Source organism: Panicum virgatum, chromosome 7K (genome assembly GCF_016808335.1).
Source record: "Panicum virgatum strain AP13 chromosome 7K, P.virgatum_v5, whole genome shotgun sequence".
NCBI classification, from domain to species: Eukaryota; Viridiplantae; Streptophyta; class Magnoliopsida; order Poales; family Poaceae; genus Panicum; species Panicum virgatum.
Window position 1 is genome coordinate 28,679,224 of NC_053142.1, and position 12,682 is coordinate 28,691,905.

A 12,682-nucleotide genomic window follows, 5' to 3' on the forward strand; every position below is an offset into this window, starting at 1 on the left:
CTGTTTCATGCCCGGGGAAAAAGGGGAAAAGTCGCGTGGGTGATTGCATTCCCCATGCGTGTGTTTAGGTCTGCCTGGCCAGGTTAACAAATTCGATTCGAATCGTCCGTCTCTCACGGATATTGAGACTGCTTAACCCTTTTGCCACATAGAGTAAGAAGTGGAACAATGATGATGAGAAATATGGTCGAATGATGAAAAATAATTGCTTTCCACCATGTATGCTTTAGGATAGATGCTAATGTAGAATGGTTAAGCCTAATAGAACTTGAAAGCTAAAATCGGAAAATAAGGACTTACTGCTTTTCGGCAAAGACAAACCCCTCAAGCCAAAAGCCTTGCATGTCTAGTTAGAGGGTTAGTTATATCCTAGTCGGGTAAGCCTTGCGGAGTATTAACATACTCAGCTTTGCTTGTGGCTAAATTTTTATTTCAGGTAATACTTTTGAGGACATGATTGCTAGCTTGACTTGGCCGTGTACCTTACCCCCTGGTTGGTCGGTGGAGTGGGATACGACTCCGGCCAACGATGGCAATGCCGAGTGATGTCACGTACGGGCTTCATCATGACATCATGTATCGTCGTTTAGAACTCGTTCTATTTCCGCTGCAGTGAACTCTGAACTACTTTCTTTTCGAATTTCAAGTATCTTTCAATGATTTCGAACTTGGTTTGCAATAATTAAGTTAAGACTCTGGAATGTAATATATTTGTGAAATGTTGTACTCTCTGGACTCACTTTCGGGTGGGTTACATGTAAGCTTTGGGTTCGATTGACGCTCAGGTGGATTCCTCGGGATTTTACCCGACAGCACTGCCGAATTACTCCGTTTGAAGTGCGTGTTAGCCGAGATTGTCTTTAAGATGATGGTTAGCGCACTTGAGCCGGATTAATTAGGGCGGTACTGCCACACACATGAGGAGAGGTTGGCTGGTAGCTGATGGCCACCCACAGTTCTTCACTTCTTTCAGGTGTCACATGGTGACGTGAACATACAAAACACTTGCTAATTCGCCATTGGTCGAGTTTTGAGAGAAACTGAGAGGATGTCACTGAACTTTCAGGTTAGATGGCCGTACTTCAGTGAGGAACAGTGATTGCAGGCCCCAGATTCAGCAGAGTGGAGTCACGTAGCTCCCGGCTTTCTGGGCCGGACAGGTTTCCTATAAACGGGCTTCTGTCGTTATAGATGTCTTGCTACAGCCCACAATCGACCTTTTTGCAGAAACAACATCAAATGTTTAATTTGCGGATCTCGGGGCCACATTTTCTCTACTGGCTCCAGAATTGGGAAACATTGGATTTCTCTAATATAAGTGGTTTCACTCTCCGTGTGAGCGGTCTTCTGTGGGGCCAATATCCCCTCAATCCCCCCCCCCCCCCTCTTTTGATCAGCTAGGGGAACTTGAACTTTTACCAAGGCACTCGTTTGTTTTTTCAGTTTAAAAAAATAAGTCCCATCACATCGAATGTTTAAACGTAAATTAGGAGAACTAAACATAGCTTTATTACAAAACTAATTTCATAAGTCGTGACTTAAATACGAGAAGAATCTATTAAGCCTAATTAGTCCATAATTTAACCACTAATTTCTTTAGTATCATTCTCTAATCATACATTAATTATAGTTAATAGATTCATCTAGATCCCCAATTGCATATTAAATTTACATCCGAATATTCGAATTGATATCCGAATATTTGATGTGACGGTTATTTAAAAATTTAAAAAATGAAATGAGACCAAAATTCTAAAGGCACGAGCACTACGGTGGTGCCCTGGATTCACCATGGTCCTCTAATTGGTGGCCCCCAACGATCCGTCTACCCAACTTGTTGACGACGAAAACTTGCACGGTTGTGTAAACCGATCTGGTTGGTATGCACAAACGGTCAAACCGTTTTGGGCGACTTTGTCAAAGTCCAAATTTAACTTCACCATTGCGTACTCTCGTCGAGATGATCAAAATACATATACAGAACGTCCGATTTGAACTTCGGATGATAGAGTTATGACTTCGAGAAGACGTACTTGACCCAGACTGGTCTGACCGGTTGGCTAGGGCGGTCAGATCGGTCCAGACAGCCCAGTCCGAATTAGATTTTGTATTTTAATATAAAATTAATTAGAATTTCAACTTTTAATGGGGCTAGACATTCCCTCCCTATAAATACAAAGGGTTACGACCGATTGAGGGTGTCCCATATCGATCAAAAATATATCAAGCTATTACTTGTTATTACTTCTATTACTTTTTTGTTGTCTCCAAACCCTAGCTCTTCCAACCCCTGTATCTGTTGTTTTTCTCTCATCTCAACAATGTTTGAACACATTCAGGGTGGCCTGCTGACCCTAGAACAACTCTCTGTGTGCTTACCCTGACGGGTTCCTCCTGGGCAAGCTTTCGTCGGATCTTCATCGGCCCTCCAATGAAGGCCGGTCTGACTGGCTACCGTAACCAGTCTGAGCTGCGGCGCTGTAACGTGTGCTCCTTGTCACTGCACGCGCTAGTACAATCGTGTGTTGGTCCTAAATTTGCACCAACACCACCTTCAGAGTTTTGTCGTCTAAGCTTGGGTCGAGCTAGCACTTTTACTCACGTCCCTGGGCTTCCCTAATCAGATACTCGGAACAACAAAGATGAGGAAATGGGGAAGAAAACCCCATTCCCCCCGGAAATGTATTGCCACTTACATAATGCGGTTGCCCCCACCAATACAGACACGTCTCTTCTTATCATTAAAATTTAAGAGCCAATTCTCTAGCATATGGAAAATCGATCTTGGCGGGGTTAACCCTATAGCAAAATAAACTATTTTCAAAATGTCCTTTGCATGGTGACAATCAAAGAGGAGATGTGTAATCGACTCATTACAATTACAGAAGCAACACTTCAAACTTCTCTTCCAATTCTTCCTCACTGGATTATCTTTTATTTGGATAACTCCTCTTTGGAGATACCAAAAGAAGATTTTTATCTTGAGAGAGATTTTTAATTTCTAAATCAATTTGTGGTGAAAGGGAGCATGTTGATTTATCTATTGGAGGTACATAGATCCCGTGTTTATGAATATTCCATCTGAAATGATCTCTTCCTTCAACTAAATTGATGTTGGTTGTCTTAGCTACCAGGTCAAGCCATTCTTGGAGTTTACATCCACCAATGCCCTCTAAACAAAATGTTTAGAGGTTCTGAACTTAACACATTCACTACTGATACATGTGGTTGGCGATATGTTGTAAATTGATGAATAGTGATCTTTGAATGGATTTTGGTCCACCCAGTGTCCTCCCAAAATCTTGTTTTTTTTCCACCTTTAATCTCAAAGGATCCCCACAGGCCAAGATCTCTTCTTTAATCTTCATTAATCCTCTCAAAAAATGAGAGTCATTCGGTTTAGGTTGGACTTATGGGAGATTTTGAGCTCAAATATTTGTTTCGGACTAAAGACTGTCACGTGCCTTTGCTGTTAATTATCCATTTGTTTGAAAGGTATTTATTCTGTATCTTGAGGTTAATGACCGCATAGCTCCCTTATCTTTAGGGCCGCAGACACTACAAGAAAAAGCTCCATTAGTACCGGCTGGGGCAGCCGGTACCGGCTGGCCGGTACCGGCTGGCCGGTACTAAATGGACAACTGTTTAGTACCGGTCGCAGCGTCCGGTACTAAATGTACCAATCTTTAGAAAAAATACATCGGGATAATTGTGCGTGTACCGGAGTTCGAACTTGTGATCTGTAGCCTCGCGTGTAGTCTCCTCTACCATCCCACCCACACAGCACATGTGAGTGGATAGAAGATGCTATTCTTTTGATGTAACCAGGACGAACCATTTAGCACCGGGCCATAACCATTTTAGTACCGAGTGGTGTTACAGCCCGGTACTAAATGGTTGGGAGGCCCCGGGAGCCATTTAATACCGGGTCATAACACCAACCAGTACTAAATGATAGCATTTAGTACCGGGTGGTGTTATGGCCCGGTACTAAATGGCTCCGGAAGGCACTGTGTTAGAGCATCTCCAAGAGTTTGCCATATTTTAGTTGACATATCTTGTGTTTTGCTAACTTCTAAAAAGATATGCCAAGTAAAAAAAAGCTTATCTCCAACAGTTTGGCATAATTCATTTGCCAAATCCAGGTCTAACTTACATCAGGAACCCTAAGAGAGAAACAAAATTATATTTATGCCCTTTCACCTCTTGAAAACTTAAATAAGGAACCTTTCTCTGTTATTTATTTCTTTTTTCACCCTCCCACCTGACTAGAAATCACGATGCCAACCGCGCGCCGCGCGCGTATATTTACGCGCTGGAGGCTGGTTTTTCCCAAGTTGCCAAAAATTGCCAAGTCTTTTGACAAACTGTTGGAGGAGTATTTTTAACGTTTTTACCAAAAATCAAAGATGGCAACTCGATTTGCCAAACTGCTGGAGATGCTCTTATAGAACCGGTACTAAATTGGCAGGTGGACGAATGACTCTTTTTCTAGCAGTAAGAGAATATCCCATTTAATTAATAAGCGGTATTTTCTTTCTTATCTGGACTACCTTGCCAAAGATGCTGAGATATCTAGCAGTGAAGAACATATAAACGAGTTGCCTCTCATTTTAGACCCCCCCCCCTCCCGCATCGCTCTCTGTGGCGACTCGGGGGGCACCCCGCGCCGCCACCCGCCGGTCCGTCCCGGCCGCCTCCGGCGGCCGCCGCTGCCGCCGGCAGCTGTCCGGGCGGCAGCGGCGGCCCGTGGCCGAGCCAAAGTTGACTCCGCCCGCGTCGCCCCCACCTCTTCTCCTCTCTTCCCCGCCTCCTTCCTCCTCCCGCACTTCAACCTCGCCGTTCCTCGCCGTCGCCGGTCACCGGGGCCGGATCCGGCCTCCTCCTCGCCGGATCCGGGTCCCCCATGGCCGGATCCGGGCGTGCCTCCTTCGCCGGCTTGGGGGAGGGGGGCCGCCGCCGCCGCCGGCTTGGGTGGGCGCCGCCGCCACCGCTGGGGCCGGATCCGGCCCCTTCCTCGCCGGATCCGGGCCTCCCTTGGCCGGTCCCGGGCGCTCCGCCGCCGCCGGCTCGGGGGCCGCCGTCGATTCGGGTGGACTCGCTGCGCGCCGCCGCCTTTGGGGTCTTGGCCGCGCCGCCGCCTCCTCGGGTGGCCGGGAACCCTTGGCCTCGTCGTCGCCGCCGCCTCGGGTGGTCGGGGACCCCTGGCCATGCCGCTGCCGGTGGGTGCTCCTGGCCGTGCCCCTGGCTGCGCCACTCCCCTGGCTGCGACATTGTTCGCCCTGTGCGGGTGCTCTCGTCAGGGCTAGTGGCCGGCCGGTGGCCGACGGCCGGGGGCGGTGGCCTCCTGCTGCCATCGACTTTAGGTTGGGTTTGGGGTGAAGGCGAAAGCCTTGGTCCGCTTGCGGGCTAGTGACGGCGACGTCCGAGGGCGTCGCTTACCTTGTTGAAGGCGTCACTCTTTAACCCTATACTCTCCTCTTCAGCGAGCTTTCCAGGTGAAAACCGAGACCATGGTGGTCGGACGACGGCGGCGCTTTTCTGCGTCGCTCCCTCCCTGGAGGCGTTGTCTTGGAAGCTCTTGTCGATGGTGGTCGCCTGCGCTTTTCGAAGAGGATCCATGTCTGCACCTGCCTTCGCTTAGTTTCCTCTACATCGCCAAGTTTGTGCTGGTCGTCGGTTGGCGGATGCTTTGCCGCCGCTCTCCGTAAGCGGATACTTTGCCGCTGTGCTGCTCTGGCGGATGCTTTGCCGCCGTCGTCGTTGGTTGAAATTCTTTTCTGGCGGATGCTTTGCCGCCGTTGTCGGTTAGTCAGGTGGATGCTTTGCCACCTTGTTTGCGTCGTCGACCTTCACATCTTGGGTGGTGTAGTTTCCTTTAGCAGGTTCAGTTATGTGGTTTTGGCTAGGTGTCTAGAGTTCGGGTCTGTCTCCTCCTCTGTTGTTCTTGCTTGGTCGTCCGCCACTTTCTTAGTGGTACTTTGTGTCCGCCTTAATAGCCTCTGTCTATTAAGGTTTGTAATGGTCGTATTGCTTTCTTCTTAATGAAATACGTGCTCAGGCACGTTCGCGAAAAAAAGAACATATAAACCGACCAGCAAAGACTGACGCGTACGTCAAGCTCAGGCAGGGTCAAAGAGACAACAGTCAAGCGGCGGAGGACCAGCAGCTGCTAGTGCCAACGAAGAAGCGAACTGCGGTAACCGAAAATAAAACTACGCGTCTACGAGTCTCGCGGGTAATAATAATTATACCTCATTCAGCGTAGCGATCTCACCGTAGTGCGCATGCTGATCAGAGGAGTCGTTCGCATGTCCACCTGGTCGCCCGTGTTGCGCCGCCGCCCGCCTCCGGCCGCAATCTGCAGGCACCCCATGTGCCACCGCCGAGCTAGTCTGCCATAGCCGCAAGCAAAGCTGCCTGCCGATCCGGCGCGGCGGATGTGGACGCGATCTCACATGCTTTTTTTTTTAAGTCAGCGATCTCACATGCGCTGCGTGAGTCCCACAGCCATATCCACCGATCCACGGCCGTTGTCGTGCTCGTGTCGCCACCGGACGGCCCCGCCCCCCCTGGACCATGGGCGCACGGGCACGAGCGCCCCCCCCCCCCCCCCCCCTCTCTCGCTCTCGCTCTCACGCCCATGCCGCCCGCCGAGCAGCACCTGCGCTGTCCCCGTCGCCAGCGACTCACCACGTTCACGCAGACGCTTACTTTTTCTTCGCTCTTCAGTGTGGATAAATAAATAACCGCAGCGCCTCCAATCTTCTTCACGCTACCTGCAGAAGCTAGCAGTCGGCGAGCCAGTCAGTGCCATGGCGAGACCACGAGCAGCGGCGGAGCTCCTCCGGCTCCTCTTCCTCCTCGCCCTCGCCGCCGCCGCGGCCACAGCGGGCGCGCCGGCGGCGGCGGCGGGGTGCCGGCGCGGGGAGCTGGTGGTGCTGCAGCGCGCGACGGGGCGGACGGTGGAGGGGAAGCCCGAGTACGCGGTGGAGGTGCGGAACGCGTGCCGGTGCGCGCAGTCGCGGGTGGTGGTGCGCTGCTACGGGCTGAGCAGCGTGGAGGCCGTGGATCCGCGCGCCATCCGCGCCGTGGACGGCGAGCGCTGCCTGCTCCGCGGCGGCCGCGCGCTGGCGCCCCGCGGCGGCGCCGTGCGCTTCACCTACGCGTGGATGACGCCACAGGACTTCCCGCTCGTCAGCTCCACGCCGCACTGCTAGTAGTAGTGCTAGCCTGCTACGGAGTAGCTAGCTAGCTGCGTACCCATCTCATCCTCATCTGGATGCGTGGGCTCCTCCGATCCCATTGTTTCCCTACTGATTCAGCAAGCAAGATTAGCTGATGATCGATCGACCGATTGAGTTGCAAGTGTAATTAATTGATTGCTAGTTGGATAGGTTCATTTGTGGCAAGCAAAGCTTTGTTTAGGCTTTTGGCGAGAGTGATTTGGTTTTATTTGCGGTTCGGTTTGTACTGCCTGTTAATCTTGCGTTAATTATAAGTGTGCTTTTTGTACTATCCCTGGACGATCACAATATTTTCTGACTCTCGAGAGGAGAAGAAGATGACTTGAGAGGTGGATTGGATTGAAGTGAATGGAATAGTGAATACTACGAGTGTTGTCACGGGAGCAGCAGATGGGCAATCCCGACGCATGTAGGGAGGCAGGCGACGGACACGCCGCGACACGCGCCACCTTTCGTCATGTGGCCTGTCCTGTCCGCCTCCGCTCACCACCATGTCCGTCCGTCCCTACACGCGGTCTCGCTCTCCAGCTTTTATCAACTCCATTATTTCTCTTTCTCTCTCTTTCTCGAGAGAGAAAGAGAGAGCTTTGCCTGCCGCCATGGTGGTCGTCTCTTTGCTTGTGGGCCCGTAGAGCCTACCGCCTGGGCTCCGCAGGCCTGTAGCCTGTAGGATCAAAACCCACGAGCGGCGAGGCAAGCAAAGACGGCCCGCGAGCCAACCGCGTGGGGGCAAATGTTAGCAGCGTATGGCTAGATCATCATCATCAAGGAGATAAAAGAAGATGCAGCGGCTTTCCAGGAGATGGAATTCGTTCAAGAAAGAAGAGAAGCAAATCATGATGCCCATGGCCTTGTTTGGATCACGCTGATCCTAGCATGCACATTTTTTTAAAAAAAAAATCTCGTATGCATGGAGTACTAAATGAAGGCTATTTGCAAAATATTTTCAGGGATGGATATAACTTGTCGCGACGAATCTGATGACGATATTTGATCGATGATTTGCTACAGTAATACTACAATAACCATCATCTAATCACGCGGTTAAAGATCTTGTTAGACTCTTCAAGGTTCCTAACGCAGAGGTTCTGAAGTTGGTTTTGCAAACTGCTTTTGTTTAATACCCCTAATTATCGGTCAAAATGCGTGCTAGAATCTTCCTAACATGAACCAAATAGGGAAGCTCACTATCTAGCTCTATCGGTAGGCAAGTTTGGTATTTTTGTCCACCGGACGACGCTTGTAACTCTTATTCGATGATTTAATATAAGTGTCGAGTCTAAAAAAATACTAAGAGTCACACGTATTACTGACAGTCAAATCATTACATAAGATGAAATATTTTTTATTATGAAATAATTTTTTTGTTGTTGGGACAATTAAAAAATTATTTCTCAACAAAAAATGTCTCAGCAATAAAACATGAGTGAGTCTGTTTGTTGGGCTGATTTTAGGCTCAAATCATGAAATCCTGAAGGGGTGGGGTGCCGTGACAGATGGGATTGGGATGCAAAGCACACGTAATAATTTTAAAGGTCCAACAAAAATTCCGGTATGTTTAGTTTGATGGGATTTTTAAAATCACGTTGCTAGCGTCCTGACCGTCCTAACGCCCGATAAAAATTTTTATCTGACGCTCCGTGACAACATCAAGAATATACGCTTGCAATATAAACAAATTAATGTTTACAACATCAAAAAGTATATAATGCAACGCATCACAACATCTATTCAAAAATGGTAACATGCAGAAAAAAAATATTTGCAACATTAACGCTTACCTTTTAGGACATCTAAAATTAAATGTTGCAACATCAGAAATCACAAATTGAAAACATTGAATAAAAGCTAATCCCATGTTATAATAGCATAAATAATCTTTTGCAATATCCAAAAAAAAATCATTGCAACATCTGAGCCCTACGACTGCAACGTGGGACATGGCTAGCCTGCGCATGGTGCGGCGCGTAAGGGTGGATAATATTGAAATATATTAAGTATGATTTATTTTGAAGATAAGGGCAAACTTTTTGGGTTTGGATAATATTTTTCGAAAGAAATTTTTATTCAAAGATGCAATAATTGCTCCGGCTTCCAAAATTTATTGTTTGACGTTCACCATCAAATTGGTCCAGCTAAAAGAAATATTCAAATATATTAAGTATGATTTATTTTGAAGATCTTATTACACAATTGGTATTTTATTTGAATGCTGAGTACAAGAAACATGATTTTTATTGTGTGTATTTCCACATGAGCCTTGTCTTCTTGGGCTACGTACCAGCCCATTCCCTCTCTTCTTCTACTGCGACGTGCTAGTCGCAGATGCGACCCCAATAGCATCATAGCAAACCCCTCCGTGTGTGCCAATCTCCCTTTAGTTTCGCTTTTGAGATGTATCCACTAATGAAACCGATTTTTTTCCTTGGGTGTCTAATTTTTCTAAGGTGTTTTTTCGAGCACGCACTTAGAAATTCACATTTTCTAGTCAGGTTTTAAAGAAAACATAGTGAAATATTTCGTTTTCCAGTAGTGTCAAAAACTAGCTAGCTTAGTTTTGGATACAACTGATTTGATGCTCCCTTTGATCACAATGTTATATGCAAAGACGGCATGATCTTTCTTGGTTCTATTTCTGATTCTGAGGAAAGACCCCCCCCCCCCCCCCCTGTTAGTTTGTTATCGAAAAAAAATCATGTCAACCACTCCGTTTCCAGTAATTTCCCAATGAATCTTGACACACATGACGTATGGAACACAGTAGTGCAAAATAAATTTGAATCGGATGCTGACTGACGAGGATTATATATATGGACATTCAAAAAAGAGATAATGAGCTTAATTATTTTATGTATCATTCTATTGAAATCACCTTTCTTAATTGGTATTACTTCCTGAGGAGTTATGTGTCATTCAAAATTATATTGGCTTGTTTTGTCTTCATAGCTAGACTCTCCGTTCCAAATTGTAGGTCCTTTGATTTTTTGGATTTCAAATTTGATCACTCGTCTTATTCAAAAAATTGTGTAAAATGCCATCTTTTTGTTGTGGGTTGCTTTATCAATACAAGATCTTCAAAAAGGACTTAAATTTGACAATGTTTGCACAAAGTTTTTGAATAAGACAAGTGGTCAAACTTAGAGTCAAAAAAGTCAAATGAACTATAATTTGAAACGGAGGTGGTATATGATTAAGAAGAAAAGTTATGACAAAATAATGTGCTCTGCCCTCTGGATCTACGTACGTTGGCCCATGGCGCATCAATGGGGTTTCTTGAAATGGAGTACTTGCAAAAAAAAGAAAAGAAAATCGACTTTGGAACTGATGACTCCGTCCACACCTATATATATTCAAGTGCAGCGAGAGATCGACCCGATCAGTTCGGCTCAGTAGTAAACTGCCTTGTAATTGACTTATCACAACGATAAGTCGTCCGCCCAACGCCTATCAGTTTACTTCTACACAACAGTAACACTTAAATATTATGTCTTCTATTATCTCCAAGGTATATCCTTATTACTCTAGTTTACTAACTAAATTAATTTGATCTCCGAGGGTGATGGAACGACTTAACCATTCGTCGTTTGATTAATATTGTTTCTTGAACCGTTCTCACAATGATACATCATTCGTGGCGGTTTGCTGGAGATAAGGTGTTTAAACTTCTCTCATTATACCAGAACAAGGTGTCACTGGTCTCTAGGGTTGTGGCAGGGGCGGATAGTGGCGGAGCTATGTGTAGTTATCGTTGTCAGCTGACAACGGGCTCTCTCCAAAATCAGTAAGAAAACACTATTTCGTACTGTTCATTCAGTGAGTTGACATCGATCTTTGATAGAGCTGACATCTGTGACTGCTGCGGCTTGTGGTATATATAGTTTCTTCCCCAAAAAGTCTATTAGGTTTTTGTTGTAGATATCGGGCAGCTGAAATTATATCAATCATAATGCATTTAAAAATCCATGCATTACAGTAGAAATGAAATTTAAAGTAGCCTTCTGGCTGGGGTGCGTACGTGTTGATATGTAAAATGGTGCTCTCCATGATTTCGAAGGAGTTAGTCAACTAAAAGTCAAACCTTCTGAAGGTAGCATTCGATCTACTAGTCAGTTTTCCAATGTCTATACCGATCCTTTCCTAAAAAAAAAAGGTGTAATTTAATACACGTGGATCTAAGTCATAACCGGCAATCGATGTCCACGGTCAATTCTCTAGCTAGTGAGACTAGTCTAAGAAGAAGATTTGCTAATCTGCCGTGTCACATGCCAGCCAACCGAGATTATGCGAGGGCCTGTGGAAAGTTCTCTAGGCTATCAGCTGCGCTTGTTCGTATCCGCCGCTGATTTTCGGCATACATACAGCAGTTTTTAAGGGCGCCACATGGTCAGTATGGATCTGAATCATATCTCCTGAAGATAGTGGTTTCAAGAAGATTCCTGTTTGCAGTGCATGATCGTACAACCTTTTTGCATTCCAAGTGGCGAGGGAAATCTTGATGACAGCTAGCTTATAGGTATAATAGGAGTATAGGACATTGTTTGTCAGTGAAAAGAGGTCAATTAGCGAAAGGGTATGTAGCCTAGTGGTTATAAGAGCATCGGTAGCACATGAGGTCCTGGATTCGACTCCCTATGGAGCAAATATTCTGGGATTTAACGGCGTTGTGCATTGTAGGCGACGTTCCCGTCGACAGCAAAGTGCCTGTGATGACTTTGTCAATCTCGAGAATTTGCCGCGGCTCAGTCTTCGAAGATGCTCATATGGATAGAGTTTGTGTACATATGTTCATAGGGTATGAGTGTGCGTGCGTTATGAGTGTCTGTTGTACTGTGTAATCTAAAAAAAATCAATTATGGCGTAAGTGAATTTTTGATCCGTTCGGTTGTAGAGTTCATTGGTGCGCGGGGCATTTTTTTATTGTTTTCCCTGTTTTATCAATATAAATTTGGCAGCTCTTCTATCTTTTCTTTAACAAAAGCTCAAAGGAGGAAAAAGTCAAAGAGAGCACCATCTTGCATGTATCAAGTGAAATATAATCGACACAGGTACTTGTATGCCGATTGTAACACTAAAACTTGCTTTTGGCTCACTTAGTCCGTTACACCCCTAGCCCAAATAAATTATGTATTTCTTGCTATGCACCAAATAGGCAAATACACTTATTTCGGAATAGAGGAGCGCTTAACAGGCAGATCTGACAAAGGCACTGGCCACTTGGTCACGCTTTTGAAATTTAAAATGGTCAGTCTTTGTATCTATTTTAGAGCCTATTAGAAAGTTTTTTTTTGCCTTTGGCTTTACTTATTTTACGCAGATCAAGATATGGTGTAGCGTGAAACTATTTTGTAAGAACTAGAAGTCAGATAAAATCAGTTTTTTTACTTAACCGGCTTCGGCTTCATTAGTGAAGTGTTTTATAAGAAATCATCCCAAAT

At 46.0% G+C, this 12,682-nt stretch overlaps 1 protein-coding gene across 1 annotated transcript; it reads left to right on the plus strand.

The window, feature by feature from the left end:
- Nucleotides 1-6,625: 6,625 nt before the first annotated feature.
- On the plus strand, nucleotides 6,626-7,518 carry LOC120642994 (TPD1 protein homolog 1A-like). The gene has a single exon (XM_039919542.1). The coding sequence runs from the start codon at nucleotides 6,816-6,818 to the stop codon at nucleotides 7,218-7,220; it is 405 nt and encodes a 134-aa protein (XP_039775476.1). The 5' UTR covers nucleotides 6,626-6,815; the 3' UTR covers nucleotides 7,221-7,518.
- Nucleotides 7,519-12,682: the final 5,164 nt, after the last annotated feature.

Coding starts and splice junctions, on each gene's coding strand:
- LOC120642994 (XM_039919542.1), top strand. CDS start 6,816: ATGGCGAGACCACGAGCAGCGGCGGAGCTCCTCCGGCTCCTCTTCCTC.